The sequence below is a fragment of the Oncorhynchus mykiss genome, chromosome 15, assembly GCF_057628025.1.
Source record: "Oncorhynchus mykiss isolate SJ-2025 chromosome 15, ASM5762802v1, whole genome shotgun sequence".
Lineage (NCBI taxonomy): Eukaryota > Metazoa > Chordata > Actinopteri > Salmoniformes > Salmonidae > Oncorhynchus > Oncorhynchus mykiss.
The window spans coordinates 83,427,367-83,444,866 of NC_143036.1; the positions used below are offsets into that span (position 1 = coordinate 83,427,367).

Sequence of the window (17,500 nt, forward strand, 5' to 3'; positions counted from 1 at the left end):
CTGATTTAACCACAGCAGTGACATCATACTCTGATAGACTGATTTAACCACAGCAGTGACATCATACTCTGATAGAGACTGATTTAACCACAGCAGTGACATCATACTCTGATAGACTGATTTAACCACAGCAGTGACATCATACTCTGATAGAGACTGATTTAACCACAGCAGTGACATCATACTCTGATAGACTGATTTATCCACAGCAGTGACATCATACTCTGATAGACTGATTTAACCACAGCAGTGACATCATACTCTGATAGACTGATTTAACCACAGCAGTGACATCATACTCTGATAGAGACTGATTTAACCACAGCAGTGACATCATACTCTGATAGACTGATTTATCCACAGCAGTGACATCATACTCTGATAGACTGATTTAACAGCAGTGACATCATACTCTGATAGAGACTGATTTAACCACAGCAGTGACATCATACTCTGATAGACTGATTTAACCACAGCAGTGACATCATACTCTGATAGAGACTGATTTAACCACAGCAGTGACATCATACTCTGAGATAGACTGATTTAACAGCAGTGACATCATACTCTGATAGAGACTGATTTAACCACAGCAGTGACATCATACTCTGATAGAGACTGATTTAACCACAGCAGTGACATCATACTCTGATAGACTGATTTATCCACAGCAGTGACATCATACTCTGATAGACTGATTTAACCACAGCAGTGACATCATACTCTGATAGACTGATTTAACCACAGCAGTGACATCATACTCTGATAGAGACTGATTTAACCACAGCAGTGACATCATACTCTGATAGACTGATTTAACCACAGCAGTGACATCATACTCTGATAGAGACTGATTTAACCACAGCAGTGACATCATACTCTGATAGACTGATTTAACCACAGCAGTGACATCATACTCTGATAGACTGATTTAACCACAGCAGTGACATCATACTCTGATAGACTGATTTATCCACAGCAGTGACATCATACTCTGAGATAGACTGATTTAACAGCAGTGACATCATACTCTGATAGACTGATTTAACCACAGCAGTGACATCATACTCTGATAGACTGATTTAACAGCAGTGACATCTTACTCTGATAGACTGATTTAACCACAGCAGTGACATCATACTCTGATAGACTGATTTATCCACAGCAGTGACATCATACTCTGATAGACTGATTTAACCACGGCAGTGACATCATACTCTGATAGACTGATTTAACCACAGCAGTGACATCATACTCTGATAGACTGATTTATCCACAGCAGTGACATCATACTCTGAGATAGACTGATTTAACAGCAGTGACATCATACTCTGATAGACTGATTTAACCACAGCAGTGACATCATACTCTGATAGACTGATTTAACCACAGCAGTGACATCATACTCTGATAGACTGATTTATCCACAGCAGTGACATCATACTCTGAGATAGACTGATTTAACCACAGCAGTGACATCATACTCTGATAGACTGATTTAACAGCAGTGACATCATACTCTGATAGAGACTGATTTAACCACAGCAGTGACATCATACTCTGATAGACTGATTTAACCACAGCAGTGACATCATACTCTGATAGAGACTGATTTAACCACAGCAGTGACATCATACTCTGATAGACTGATTTAACCACAGCAGTGACATCATACTCTGATATAGACTGATTTAACAGCAGTGACATCATACTCTGATAGAGACTGATTTAACCACAGCAATGACATCATACTCTGATAGAGACTGATTTAACCACAGCAGTGACATCATACTCTGATATAGACTGATTTAACCACAGCAGTGACATCATACTCTGATAGACTTATTTAACAACAGTAGTGACATCATACTCTGATAGACTGATTTAACAACAGTAGTGACATACGTATGCAGCCATCACTGCATTCTAAATCCCATTACAGCTATCACTGCATTATAAACTCCATTACAGCCATCACTGCATTATAAACTCAACTCCATTACAGCCATCACTGCATTATAAACTCCATTACAGCCATCACTGCATTATAAACTCCATTACAGCCGTCACTGCATTATCAACTCCATTACAGCCATCACTGCATTATCAACTCCATTACAGCCATCACTGCATTATCAACTCCATTACAGCCATCACTGCATTATAAACTCCATTACAGCCATCACTGCATTATAAACTCCATTACAGCCGTCACTGCATTATCAACTCCATTACAGCCATCACTGCATTATAAACTCATCTCCATTACAGCCATCACTGCATTATAAACTCCATTACAGCCATCACTTCTCTAGTAATATTAGTCCTGTCTGAATAGGATTTATTACAGCATCGTAACCCCCTGTGGGTTGTTGACTGAACTATGAAACAGCATGTACTAAATTAGTTTGCTATGAATTTTGGGATTTTTTATTAAGGAAAGATCATTGTACACTTCAGGCTCCTTTCCAAACACAACATATGTCAACAACAACAACAAAAGTTAGCTTTATAATCTTCAGGGTTTTATAGGAAATATAATTGTACACTTGAGGCAGCTTAGTTTCCGGTCCAAACACAACAGTGTCCTGCATCTCAAATAGAGCCCTATTCCCTATAGAGCCCTCTGGGTCCTGGTCTAAAGTAGTGCACTATCTAGGGAATAGGGTGCTATGGGTCCTGGTCTAAAGTAGGGCACTATCTAGGGAATAGAGCCCTCTGGGTCCTGGTCTAAAGTAGTGCACTATCTAGGGAATAGGGTGCTATGGGTCCTGGTCTAAAGTAGGGCACTATCTAGGGAATAGAGCCCTCTGGGTCCTAGTCTAAAGTAGTGCACTATCTAGGGAATAGGGTGCTATGGGCCCTGGTCTAAAGTAGTTCACTATCTAGGGAATAGAGCCCTCTGGGTCCTGGTCTAAAGTAGTTCACTATCTAGGGAATAGGGTGCTCTGGGTCCTGGTCTAAAGTAGTTCACTATCTAGGGAATAGGGTGCTCTGGGTCCTGGTCTAAAGTAGTTCACTATCTAGGGAATAGGGTGCTATGGGTCCTGGTCTAAAGTAGTGCACTATCTAGGGAATAGAGCCCTCTGGGTCCTGGTCTAAAGTAGTGCACTATCTAGGGAATAGAGCCCTCTGGGTCCTGGTCTAAAGTAGTGCAGTATCTAGGGAATAGGGTGCTATGGGTCCTGGTCTAAAGTAGTGCACTATCTAGGGAATAGGGTGCTCTGGGTCCTGGTCTAAAGTAGTGCACTATCTAGGCAATAGAGCCCTCTGGGTCCTGGTCTAAAGTAGTGCACTATCTAGGGAATAGAGCCCTCTGGGTCCTGGTCTAAAGTAGTGCACTATCTAGGGAATAGAGCCCTCTGGGTCCTGGTCTAAAGTAGTGCACTATCTAGGGTATAGAGCCCTCTGGATCCTGGTCTAAAGTAGGGCACTATCTAGGGAATAGGGTGCTATGGGTCCTGGTCTAAAGTAGTGCAGTATCTGGGAATAGGGTGCTATGGGCCCTGGTCTAAAGTAGTGCACTATCTAGGGAATAGGGTGCTATGGGTCCTGGTCTAAAGTAGGGCACTATCTAGGGAATAGGGTGCTATGGGTCCTGGTCTAAAGTAGTGCACTATCTAGGGAATAGGGTGCTATGGGTCCTGGTCTAAAGTAGTGCACTATCTAGGGATTAGGGTGCTATGGGTCCTGGTCTAAAGTAGTGCAGTATCTAGGGAATAGGGTGCTATGGGTCCTGGTCTAAAGTAGTGCACTATCTAGGGAATAGAGCCCTCTGGGTTCTGGTCTAAAGTAGTGCACTATCTAGGGTATAGGGTGCTATGGGTCCTGGTCTAAAGTAGTGCACTATCTAGGGAATAGAGCCCTCTGGGTCCTGGTCTAAAGTAGTGCACTATCTAGGGAATAGGGTGCTATGGGTCCTGGTCTAAAGTAGTGCACTATCTAGGGAATAGAGCCCTCTGGGTCCTGGTCTAAAGTAGTGCACTATCTAGGGAATAGGGTGCTATGGGTCCTGGTCTAAAGTAGTGCACTATCTAGGGAATAGGGTGCTATGGGTCCTGGTCTAAAGTAGTGCAGTATCTGGGAATAGGGTGCTATGGGCCCTGGTCTAAAGTAGTGCACTATCTAGGGAATAGGGTGCTATGGGTCCTGGTCTAAAGTAGTGCACTATCTAGGGAATAGAGCCCTCTGGGTCCTGGTCTAAAGTAGTGCACTATCTAGGGAATAGAGCCCTCTGGGTCCTGGTCTAAAGTAGTGCACTGTCTAGGGAATAGAGACCTCTGGGTCCTGGTCTAAAGTAGGGCACTATATAGGGAATAGGGTGCTATGGATCCTGGTCTAAAGTAGTGCAGTATCTAGGGAATAGGGTGCTATGGGTCCTGGTCTAAAGTAGTGCACTATCTAGGGAATAGAGCCCTCTAGGTCCTGGTCTAAAGTAGTGCACTATCTAGGGAATAGAGCCCTCTGGGTCCTGGTCTAAAGTAGTGCACTATCTAAGGAATAGGGTGCTATGGACCGTGGTCTAAAGTAGTGCACTATCTAGGGAATAGAGCCCTCTGGGTCCTGGTCTAAAGTAGTGCACTATCTAGGGAATTGAGCCCTCTGGGTTCTGGTCTAAAGTAGTGCACTATCTAGGGAATAGAGCCCTCTGGGTCCTGGTCTAAAGTAGTGCACTATCTAGGGTATAGGGTGCTATGGGTCCTGGTCTAAAGTAGGGCACTATATAGGGAATAGGGTGCTATGGGTCCTGGTCTAAAGTAGTGCACTATCTAGGGAATAGAGCCCTCTGGGTCCTGGTCTAAAGTAGTGCACTATCTAGGGAATAGAGACCTCTGGGCCCTGGTCTAAAGTAGTGCACTATCTAGGGAATAGGGTGCTATGGGTCCTGGTCTAAAGTAGTGCACTATCTAGGGAATAGAGCCCTCTGGGTCCTGGTCTAAAGTAGTGCACTATCTATGGAATAGAGCCCTCTGGGTCCTGGTCTAAAGTAGTGCACTATCTAGGGAATAGAGCCCTCTGGGTCCTGGTCTAATGTAGTGCACTATCTAGGGAATAGGGTGCTCTGGGTCCTAGTCTAAAGTAGTTCACTATCTAGGGAATAGAGCCCTCTGGGTCCTGGTCTAAAGTAGTGCACTATCTAGGGAATAGAGCCCTCTGGGTCCTGGTCTAAAGTAGTGCACTATCTAGGGAATAGAGCCCTCTGGGTCCTGGTCTAAAGTAGTGCACTATCTAGGGAATAGGGTGCTATGGGTCCTGGTCTAAAGTAGGGCACTATCTAGGGAATAGAGCCCTCTGGGTCCTGGTCTAAAGTAGTGCACTATCTAGGGAATAGAGCCCTCTGGGTCCTGGACTAATGTAGTGCACTATCTAGGGAATAGGGTGCTCTGGGTCCTAGTCTAAAGTAGTGCACTATCTAGGGAATAGAGCCCTCTGGGTCCTGGTCTAAAGTAGTGCACTATCTAGGGAATAGAGACCTCTGGGTCCTGGTCTAAAGTAGGGCACTATCTAGGGAATAGAGCCCTCTGGGTCCAGGTCTAAAGTAGTGCACTATCTAGGGAATAGAGCCCTCTGGGTCCTGGTCTAAAGTAGTGCACTATCTAGGGAATAGAGCCCTCTGGGTCCTGGTCTAATGTAGTGCACTATCTAGGGAATAGGGTGCTCTGGGTCCTAGTCTAAAGTAGTGCACTATCTAGGGAATAGGGTGCTCTGGGTCCTGGTCTAAAGTAGGGCACTATCTAGGGAATAGAGCCCTCTGGGTCCTGGTCTAAAGTAGTGCACTATCTAGGGAATAGAGACCTCTGGGCCCTGGTCTAAAGTAGGGCACTATATAGGGAATAGGGTGCTATGGATCCTGGTCTAAAGTAGTGCACTATCTAGGGAATAGGGTGCTATGGGTCCTGGTCTAAAGTAGTGCACTATCTAGGGAATAGGGTGCTCTGGGTCCTGGTCTAAAGTAGTGCACTATCTAGGGAATAGAGCCCTCTGGGTCCTGGTCTAAATTAGTGCACTATCTAGGGTATAGGGTGCTATGGGTCCTGGTCTAAAGTAGGGCACTATATAGTGAATAGGGTGCTATGGGTCCTGGTCTAAAGTAGTGCCCTATATAGGGAATAGAGCCCTCTGGGTCCTGGTCTAAAGTAGTGCACTATCTAGGGAATAGGGTGCTATGGATCCTGGTCTAAATTAGTACTATCTAGGGTATAGGGTGCTATGGGTCCTGGTCTAAAGTAGGGCACTATATAGGGAATAGGGTGCTATGGGTCCTGGTCTAAAGTAGTGCACTATATAGGGAATAGAGCCCTCTGGGTCCTGGTCTAAAGTAGTGCACTATATAGGGAATAGGGTGCTATGGATCCTGGTCTAAAGTAGTGCACTATCTAGGGATTAGGGTGCTATGGATCCTGGTCTAAAGTAGTGCACTATCTAGGGAATAGAGCCCTCTGGGTCCTGGTCTAAAGTAGTGCACTATCTAGGGAATAGAACCCTCTGGGTCCTGGTCTAAAGTAGGGCACTATCTAGGGAATAGAGCCCTCTGGGTCCTGGTCTAAAGTAGTGCCCTATCTAGGGAATAGGGTCCCATTTTGGGATACAAGCTGTGAGACATTGGAGCCTGCAGAGAAACATGCAGAAGATACTGATCAGAATATCCTGATGAAACCAAGCTTCTTAAGGGAATTCAACCCCTCTACTGTTGCTAGGCAGATTTAATAAAGATTATAGAGGATGTTAACTCCTCTACTGTTGCCAGGCAGATTTAATAAAGATTATAGAGGATGTTAACTCCTCTACTGTTGCCAGGCAGATTTAATAAAGATTATAGAGGATGTTAACTCCTCTACTGTTGCTAGGCAGATTTAATAAAGATTATAGAGGATGTTAACTCCTCTACTGTTGCCAGGCAGATTTAATAAAGATTATAGAGGATGTTAACTCCTCTACTGTTGCCAGGCAGATTTAATAAAGATTATAGAGGATGTTAACTCCTCTACTGTTTCCAGGCAGATTTAATAAAGATTATAGAGGATGTTAACTCCTCTACTGTTGCCAGGCAGATTTAATAAAGATCATTACATTATAGTGTTTAACTCCTCTACTGTTGCTAGGCAGATTTAATAAAGAGTATAGAGGATGTTAACTCCTCTATTGTTGCTAGGCAGATTGAATAAAGATCATAGAGGATGTTAACCCCTCTACTGTTGCCAGGCAGATTTAATAAAGATTATAGAGGTGGTTAACTCCTCTACTGTTGCCAGGCAGATTTAATAAAGATTATAGAGGATGTTAACTCCCTCTACTGTTGCCAGGCAGATTTAATAAAGATTATAGAGGATGTTAACCCCTCTACTGTTGCTAGGCAGATTTAATAAAGATCAGTTCTCTCAGCCAGGAACAGAAGTAGAAACCCAGAGTTTTACCACAGACCTCTTCACTCGTCCATTTCTCTGCTAATTCATCTGTCTAGTTTTCCTCTACAGTCCTCTCATTACTGAGCACTGAGTGAAGTCATTGGAAACAAATGGCACCCTATTCCTACAGTATGGGCCCTGGTCTAAAGTAGTGCACTACACTATGGGCCCTGGTCTAAAGTAGCGCACTACACTATGGGCCCTGGTCTAAAGTAGTGCACTACCCCTATGGGCCCTGGTCTAAAGTAGTGCACTACCCCTATGGGCCCTGGTCTAAAGTAGTGCACTACACTATGGGCCCTGGTCTAAAGTAGTGCACTACCCCTATGGGCCCTGGTCTAAAGTAGTGCACTACAGTATATAGGGGATATGGTGCCATTTGGGACACAGACTAAGTTTACAATGAAATGAATATGGAGTATGTGAATATCCAATTTGGGGAGAATGGAAGGAATTGACAGCACCAAGGTTATTTAGTTTAGTATTGTCAGCTGTTCTAAGGTGGCCTGGACTCTCTCTCTCTGCCCCCCCCCCCCCCCCCCCCCCTCACTACCTCCCTCTCTCTCTCCCATCTCACTCCATAACTCTCTCCCCCATCTCTCTCTCTACCTCTCTCTCTCTCTTTCTCCCCTCTCTAGTTTGAGTGACTGAAGGTTATTATAGCAGCATGTTTGCATAGTAAATTAAATTAAGTCAAGCAAGGGGATTGGGACTTATCCCCAAACTGGGAAACATTGGACAATGTTTAAGAACACTTTAAAGAACGTTGACTGTGTTCTTCTGTTTCCTCTTTGTGTCTGGGCTTTTAGGACTCACAGGAGGCATGGGAGTCTTTACCCTGTAGCCCTGTCAGGTAGCTCTGTGAGCTGAAGACCACATGGGAGTCTTTACCCTGTAGCTCTGTGAGCTGAGGACCACATGGGAGTCTTTACCCTGTAGCCCTGTCAGTTAGCTCTGTGAGCTGAGGATCACATGGGAGTCTTTACCCTGTAGCCCTGTCAGTTAGCTCTGTGAGCTGAGGATCACATGGGAGTCTTTACCTTGTAGCCCTGTCAGTTATCTCTGTGAGCTGAAGACCACATGGGAGTCTTTACCCTGTAGCCCTGTCAGTTAGCTCTGTGAGCTGAAGACCACATGGGAGTCTTTACCCTGTAGCCCTGTCAGTTAGCTCTGGGGGCTGAAAACCACATGCCATCCTGCTGATATTAGCCTCCAGTCATCCATCCTATTGATTTGGAACACATGGAACACTGAGGTCCATATGGACCCTTTCTAGAACACAGGGATCACTGAGGTCCATATAGACCCATTCTAGAACACAGGGAACACTGAGGTCCATATGGACCCATTCTAGAACACAGGGAACACTGAGGTCCATATAGACCCATTCTAGAACACAGGGAACACTGAGGTCCATATGGACCCATTCTAGATCCTTTGCATGCTGTTGTGGCCCAGTCCCAGAGGAACACAGGAGAGAGGGTTAGGTAAAGATCAGTGGCATCATCATTAACACACACACACACACGTTAATATGGGCCCTTGTCTAAAGTAGTGCACTACAGTATGGGCCCTGGTCTAAAGTAGTGCACTACCCCTATGGGCCCTGGTCTGAAGTAGTGCACTACCCCTATGGGTCCTGGTCTGAAGTAGTGCACTACAGTATGGGCCCTGGTCAGTTAGCTCTGTGAGCTGAAGACCACATGGGAGTCTTTACCCTGTAGCCCTGTCAGTTAGCTCTGTGAGCTGAGGATCACATGGGAGTCTTTACCCTGTAGCCCTGTCAGTTAGCTCTGTGAGCTGAGGATCACATGGGAGTCTTTACCTTGTAGCCCTGTCAGTTATCTCTGTGAGCTGAAGACCACATGGGAGTCTTTACCCTGTAGCCCTGTCAGTTAGCTCTGGGGGCTGAAAACCACATGCCATCCTGCTGATATTAGCCTCCAGTCATCCATCCTATTGATTTGGAACACATGGAACACTGAGGTCCATATGGACCCTTTCTAGAACACAGGGATCACTGAGGTCCATATGGACCCATTCTAGAACACAGGGAACAATGAAGCCCGTATGGACCCATTCTAGAACACAGGGAACACTGAGGTCCATATAGACCCATTCTAGAACACAGGGAACACTGAGGCCCGTATGGACCCATTCTAGAACACAGGGAACACTGAGGTCCATATGGACCCATTCTAGATCCTTTGCATGCTGTTGTGGCCCAGTCCCAGAGGAACACAGGAGAGAGGGTTAGGTAAAGATCAGTGGCTTCATCATTAACACACACACACACACGTTAATACAGTAGTCTCTCACGGCCTCCACATCTCTTTCAGAACACCTCTCCATTGTAATGAGTGAAGTTGTTCAGGGTTTCTGTAATGTCAGTGGACAGGTGGAAACCACAGCAGAGGTTTCATTGATTTAACATTGGTAAATGTCAGCTGCACCTCTTGCCTATTGGCACCTCATTTCATCTGTCAAACCTAGCCAATAACAGTGGATCAGTGTGAAGGGGATGGGATGATTGGACGATATGGCGGTTGGATGAACACAGATTGAGATTACAGCTACAGAGATTAAGATCGATATGTTGAATACCTGACATTAAATATCTCTGTACTGAATAATTCAATACTATAGGTCTGATATATTTTATTGATATATCTCCTCTCTCTTTCTCTCTTTTTCTCTTCTCTCTATCCTCTACCTCTCTTTCTATCTCCTCTCTCTCTCTCCTCTCTCTCTATCTCCTCTTAGCCAGAAAGGAACCGACAGCACCAAGGTTATTTAGTTTATTATTGTCAGCTGTTCTAAGCTGGCCTGGACACACACTCCCTCTCTCTATCTCCTCTCTCACTCCCTCTCTCTATCTCCATCTCCTCTCTCTCCACTTCTCACTCCCTCTCTCTATCTCAATCTCCTCTCTCTCCCCCTCTCACTCCCTCTCTCTATCTCCATCTCCTCTCTCTCCCCCTCTCACTCCCTCTCTCTATCGCCATCTCCTCTGTCTCTTCCTCCTCCTCTAATGGTGGTGTCTCTCTCTCCTCTCTCTCTCCTCTCCAGACTCCAGATGTTAGAGGCTATCTGTAAACACTGGGAAGGTCCTATCAGCCTGGCCCTGTATCTCTCGGACGCTGAGGCTCAACAGTTCCTGCGCTACACCCAGGGGTCAGAGGTCCTGATGTCCAGAGGAAACGTGGGCTACCACATCGTCTACAAGGAGGGTCAGTTCTATCCGGTCAACCTGCTCAGGAACGTAGCCATGCGGCAGGTCAACACGCCCTACATGTTCCTGTCAGATATCGACTTCCTGCCCATGTACGGCCTCTACGAGTACCTCAGGTGAGGGAGAACGACTCAGCTGTAGAGGAGACTGTAATGTATAATGTCCTCTACGAGAACCTCAGGTGAGGGAGAACGACTCAGACGTAGAGGAGACTGTAATGTATAATATTCTCTTCTAACTCTGGGGTCACATTGCTGGGGAAACTTCTAGATCTCAGAGGGGTGTGAGGAGAGTGACTTTCTAACCCTGAGCTACAGTATTGTATTTGGCTTTGCTGTCTGTCTGTCTGTCTGTCTGTCTGTCTGTCTGTCTGTCTGTCTGTCATGTTATACTGTAGTAACGTCAGGATCGTTAAGTCCCCGTAATGTTAGAATGACTCCATCTCTGTCCCCTGTAACAAGTCTGTAGTTCAGCTGGACATGGCTAACAACAAGAAAGCTCTGTGACGTCCCTGTCACGTCTCTGTAACGTCTCTGTAACGTCCCTGTAACGTCTCTGTAACGTCCCTGCAACGTCCCTGTAACGTCTCTGTAACGTCTCTGTAACGTCTCTGTAACGTCCCTGTAACGTCCCTGTAACGTCTCTGTAACGTCCCTGTAACGTCCCTGTAACGTCCCTGTAACGTCTCTGTCACGTCTCTGTGACGTCTCTGTAACGTCCCTGTAACGTCTCTGTAACGTCCCTGCAACGTCTCTGTAACGTCCCTGTAACGTCTCTGTAACGTCTCTGTAACGTCTCTGTAACGTCCCTGTAACGTCCCTGTAACGTCCCTGTAAGGTCCCTGTAACGTTTCTGTAACGTCCCTGCAGGAAGTCAGTGGTACAGCTGGACATGGCTAACAGCAAGAAAGCGTTGGTGGTGCCAGCCTTCGAGACGCTCCGTTACCGTCTGTCTTACCCCAAGTCCAAGGCCGAGCTGCTGTCCCAACTGGACATGGGGACTCTGTTCACCTTCAGGTAAAAACACATGTAGCTGCTGTCCCAACTGGACATGGGGACTCTGTTCACCTTCAGGTAGAAACACATGTAGCTGCTGTCCCAACTGGACATGGGGACTCTGTTCACCTTCAGGTAAAAACACATGTAGCTGCTGTCCCAACTGGACATGGGGACTCTGTTCACCTTCAGGTAGAAACACATGTAGCTGCTGTCCCAACTGGACATGGGGACTCTGTTCACCTTCAGGTAGAAACACATGTAGCTGCTGTCCCAACTGGACATGGGGACTCTGTTCACCTTCAGGTAGAAACACATGTAGCTGCTGTCCCAACTGGACATGGGGACTCTGTTCACCTTCAGGTAGAAACACATGTAGCTGCTGTCCCAACTGGACATGGGGACTCTGTTCACCTTCAGGTAAAAACACATGTATCTGCTGTCCCAACTGGACGCTGGGCCAGTGTTCTGAACTTAAAGGGATGGCCCACTGGGCCAGTGTTCTGAACTTAAATTGATGGGACGCTGGGCCAGTGTTCTGAACTTAAAGGGATGGGACGCTGGGCCAGTGTTCTGAACTTAAAGGGATGGCCCTTCAATCACTCCTCAGCTAGAAGACTCCCAGATAGTTGTGTTCAATCACTACTCAGCTAGAAGACACCAGATGGGTTCAATCACTCCTCAGCTAGAAGACTCCCAGATAGTTGTGTTCAATCACTACTCAGCTAGAAGACTGCCATATAGTTGTGTTCAATCACTCCTCAGCTAGAAGACACCAGATGGGTCACTACTCAGCTAGAAGACTGCCATATAGTTGTGTTCAATCACTACTCAGCTAGAAGACTCCCAGATAGTTGGGTTCAATCACTACTCAGCTAGAATACTCCAAGATAGTTGGGGTTCAATCACTACTCAGCTAGAATACTCCAAGATAGTTGGGTTCAATCACACCTCAGCTAGAAGACTCCCAGATAGTTGGGTTCAATCACTCCTCAGCTAGAAGACACCAGATGGGTCACTACTCAGCCAGAAGACTCCCAGATAGTTGTGTTCAATCACTCCTCAGCTAGAAGACTCCCAGATAGTTGGGTTCAATCACTACTCAGTTAGAAGACTCCCAGATAGTTGGGTTCAATCACTACTCAGTTAGAAGACTCCCAGATAGTTGGGTTCAATCACTCTTCAGCTACCTGCCGCCTCTACACTCTAACCACTAGGCTACCCTGCCACCTCTACACTCTAACCACTAGGCTACCCTGCCGCCTCTACACTCTAACCACTAGGCTACCCTGCCGCCTCTACACTCTAACCACTAGGCTACCCTGCCACCTCTACACTCTAACCACTAGGCTACCCTGCCGCCCACAATCCCACCTCTCCCTCCTTGGCTATAAAGTATTGAATGTTGAATCCTACTTCCTGTTCTCCCTGTTAGATACCATGTCTGGACGAAGGGTCATGCTCCCACTAACTTTGCTAAGTGGAGGACTGCCACCACGCCGTACAGAGTCCAGTGGGAAGCGGACTTTGAACCCTACGTGATGGTGAGACGGGACAGTCCAGAGTACGACAGGCGCTTCGTTGGCTTTGGGTGGAATAAAGTGGCGCATATTATGGAGCTGGATGCACAGGTACTGGACACACCTCTTTACCCATCACTCTGTCCCTCACAGGTACTGGACACATCTCTTTACCCATCACTCTGTCACTCACAGGTACTGGGCACATCTTTACCCATCACTCTGTCACTCACAGGTACTGGACACACCTCTTTACCCATCACTCTGTCACTCACAGGTACTGGACACCACCTTTACCCATCACTCTGTCACTCACAGGTACTGGACACACCTTTACCCATCACTCTGTCACTCACAGGTACTGGACACACCTTTACCCATCACTCTGTCACTCACAGGTACTGGACACACCTCTTTACCCATCACTCTGTCACTCACAGGTACTGGACACACCTTTACCCATCACTCTGTCACTCACAGGTACTGGACACACCTTTACCCATCACTCTGTCACTCACAGGTACTGGACACACCTCTTTACCCATCACTCTGTCACTCACAGGTACTGGACACACCTTTACCCATCACTCTGTCACTCACAGGTACTGGACACACCTCTTTACCCATCACTCTGTCACTCACAGGTACTGGACACACCTCTTTACCCATCACTCTGTCACTCACAGGTACTGGATACACCTTTACCCATCACTCTGTCACTCACATGTACTGGACACACCTCTTTACCCATCACTCTGTCACTCGCAGGTACTGGACACACCTTTACCCATCACTCTGTCACTCACAGGTACTGGACACACCTCTTTACCCATCACTCTGTCACTCACAGGTACTGGACACACCTCTTTACCCATCACTCTGTCACTCACAGGTACTGGACACACCTTTACCCATCACTCTGTCACTCACAGGTACTGGCCACACCTCTTTACCCATCACTCTGTCACTCACAGGTACTGGACACACCTCTTTACCCATCACTCTGTCACTCACAGGTACTGGACACACCTCTTTACCCATCACTCTGTCACTCACAGGTACTGGACACACCTTTACCCATCACTCTGTCACTCACAGGTACTGGACACACCTCTTTACCCATCACTCTGTCACTCACAGGTACTGGACACACCTTTACCCATCACTCTGTCACTCACAGGTACTGGACACACCTCTTTACCCATCACTCTGTCACTCACAGGTACTGGACACACCTTTACCCATCACTCTGTCACTCACAGGTACTGGACACACCTCTTTACCCATCACTCTGTCACTCACAGGTACTGGACACACCTCTTTACCCATCACTCTGTCACTCACAGGTACTGGACACACCTCTTTACCCATCACTCTGTCACTCACAGGTACTGGACACACCTCTTTAGCCATCACTCTGTCACTCACAAGTACTGGACACACCTCTTTACCCATCACTCTGTCACTCACAGGTACTGGACACACCTCTTTAGCCATCACTCTGTCACTCACAGGTACTGGACACACCTCTTTACCCATCACTCTGTCACTCACAGGTACTGGACACACCTCTTTACCCATCACTCTGTCACTCACAGGTACTGGACACACCTCTTTACCCATCACTCTGTCACTCACAGGTACTGGACACACCTCTTTAGCCATCACTCTGTCACTCACAGGTACTGGACACACCTCTTTACCCATCACTCTGTCACTCACAGGTACTGGACACACCTCTTTACCCATCACTCTGTCACTCACAGGTACTGGACACACCTCTTTACCCATCACTCTGTCACTCACAGGTACTGGACACACCTCTTTACCCATCACTCTGTCACTCACAGGTACTGGACACACCTTTACCCATCACTCTGTCACTCGCAGGTACTGGACACACCTTTAGCCATCACTCTGTCACTCGCAGGTACTGGACACACCTTTACCCATCACTCTGTCACTCACAGGTACTGGATACACCTTTACCCATCACTCTGTCACTCACAGGTACTGGACACATCTTTACCCATCACTCTGTCACTCACAGGTACTGGACACACCTTTACCCATCACTCTGTCACTCACAGGTACTGGACACACCTTTACCCATCACTCTGTCACTCACAGGTACTGGATACACCTTTACCCATCACTCTGTCACTCACAGGTACTGGACACACCTTTACCCATCACTCTGTCACTCACAGGTACTGGACACACCTTTACCCATCACTCTGTCACTCACAGGTACTGGACACCTTTACCATCACTCTGTCACTCACAGGTACTGGATACACCTTTACCATCACTCTGTCACTCACAGGTACTAGACACACCTTTACCCATCACTATGTCACTCACAGGTACTGGCCACACCTCTTTACCCATCACTCTGTCACTCACAGGTACTGGACACACCTTTACCCATCACTCTGTCACTCACAGGTACTGGATACACCTTTCCCATCACTCTGTCACTCACAGGTACTGGACACACCTTTACCCATCACTCTGTCACTCGCAGGTACTGGATACACCTTTCCCATCACTCTGTCACTCACAGGTACTGGCCACACCTCTTTACCCATCACTCTGTCACTCACAGGTACTGGATACACCTTTACCCATCACTCTGTCACTCACAGGTACTGGACACACCTTTACCCATCACTCTGTCACTCACAGGTACTGGACACACCTTTACCCATCACTCTGTCACTCACAGAAACTGGACACACCTTTGCCAATCACTCTGTCACTCACAGGTACTGGATACACCTTTACCATCACTCTGTCACTCACAGGTACTGGATACACCTTTACCATCACTCTGTCACTCACAGGTACTGGATACACCTTTGCCAATCACTCTGTCACTCACAGGTACTGGATACACCTTTACCATCACTCTGTCACTCACAGGTACTGGATACACCTTTACCATCACTCTGTCACTCACAGGTACTGGATACACCTTTACCATCACTCTATCACTCACAGGTACTGGATACACCTTTACTATCACTCTGTCACTCTGGACATTAAAGTGTCTTAGTGTTTCTCACTCTGTCCTCTCTTCCAGCAGTATGAGTTAGTGATGCTGTCTTAGTGTTTCTAACTCTGTCCTCTGTCCTCTCTTCCAGCAGTATGAGTTAGTGATGCTGTCTTAGTGTTTCTCACTCTGTCCTCTGTCCTCTCTTCCAGCAGTATGAGTTAGTGATGCTGTCTTAGTGTTTCTCACTCTGTCCTCTCTTCCAGCAGTATGAGTTAGTGATGCTGTCTTAGTGTTTCTAACTCTGTCCTCTCTTCCAGCAGTATGAGTTAGTGATGCTGTCTTAGTGTTTCTAACTCTGTCCTCTGTCCTCTCTTCCAGCAGTATGAGTTAGTGATGCTGTCTTAGTGTTTCTAACTCTGTCCTCTGTCCTCTCTTCCAGCAGTATGAGTTAGTGATGCTGTCTTAGTGTTTCTAACTCTGTCCTCTCTTCCAGCTGTATGAGTTAGTGATGCTGTCTTAGTGTTTCTCACTCTGTCCTCTGTCCTCTCTTCCAGCAGTATGAGTTAGTGATGCTGTCTTAGTGTTTCTCACTCTGTCCTCTCTTCCAGCAATATGAGTTAGTGATGCTGTCTTATTTTTCTCACTCTGTCCTCTCTTCCAGCAGTATGAGTTAGTGATGCTGTCTTAGTGTTTCTAACTCTGTCCTCTCTTCCAGCTGTATGAGTTAGTGATGCTGTCTTAGTGTTTCTCACTCTGTCCTCTGTCCTCTCTTCCAGCAGTATGAGTTAGTGATGCTGTCTTAGTGTTTCTCACTCTGTCCTCTCTTCCAGCAATATGAGTTAGTGATGCTGTCTTATTTTTCTCACTCTGTCCTCTCTTCCAGCAGTATGAGTTAGTGATGCTGTCTTAGTGTTTCTAACTCTGTCCTCTGTCCTCTCTTCCAGCAGTATGAGTTAGTGATGCTGTCTTAGTGTTTCTCACTCTGTCCTCTCTTCCAGCAGTATGAGTTAGTGATGCTGTCTTAGTGTTTCTAACTCTGTCCTCTGTCCTCTCTTCCAGCGGTATGAGTTAGTGATGCTGTCTTAGTGTTTCTAACTCTGTCCTCTGTCCTCTCTTCCAGGAGTATGAGTTTGTGGTTCTGCCCAACGCCTATATGATCCACATGCCTCATGCTCCCAGTTTCGACATCACCAAGTTCCGGTCTAACAAGCAGTACCGCGTCTGCCTGAAGACCCTGAAAGAGGAGTTTCAACAGAACATGTCTAGACGATATGGCTTCGCTGCCCTCAAATACATGACTGCAGAGAACAACAGCTAGCCAACACCGATGAGCCAGGACACTCTGACCC

At 46.6% G+C, this 17,500-nt stretch overlaps 1 protein-coding gene across 2 annotated transcripts in view; it reads left to right on the forward strand.

The window, feature by feature from the left end:
• The window catches only part of large1 (LARGE xylosyl- and glucuronyltransferase 1), a 136,017-nt gene that overhangs the window by 117,758 nt on the left and 759 nt on the right, over positions 1 to 17,500 (forward strand). For both annotated transcript variants that reach the window (XM_090201410.1, XM_090201411.1), the window contains exons 12-15: positions 10,476 to 10,754; positions 11,508 to 11,654; positions 13,069 to 13,264; positions 17,272 to 17,500. The exon at positions 17,272 to 17,500 is cut by the window's right edge and continues 759 nt beyond it. In XM_090201410.1, the coding sequence (XP_090057536.1) occupies positions 10,476 to 10,754; positions 11,508 to 11,654; positions 13,069 to 13,264; positions 17,272 to 17,469 (820 nt within the window). In that variant the 3' untranslated portion in view covers positions 17,470 to 17,500. The remainder of the gene's footprint in view (positions 1 to 10,475; positions 10,755 to 11,507; positions 11,655 to 13,068; positions 13,265 to 17,271) is intronic.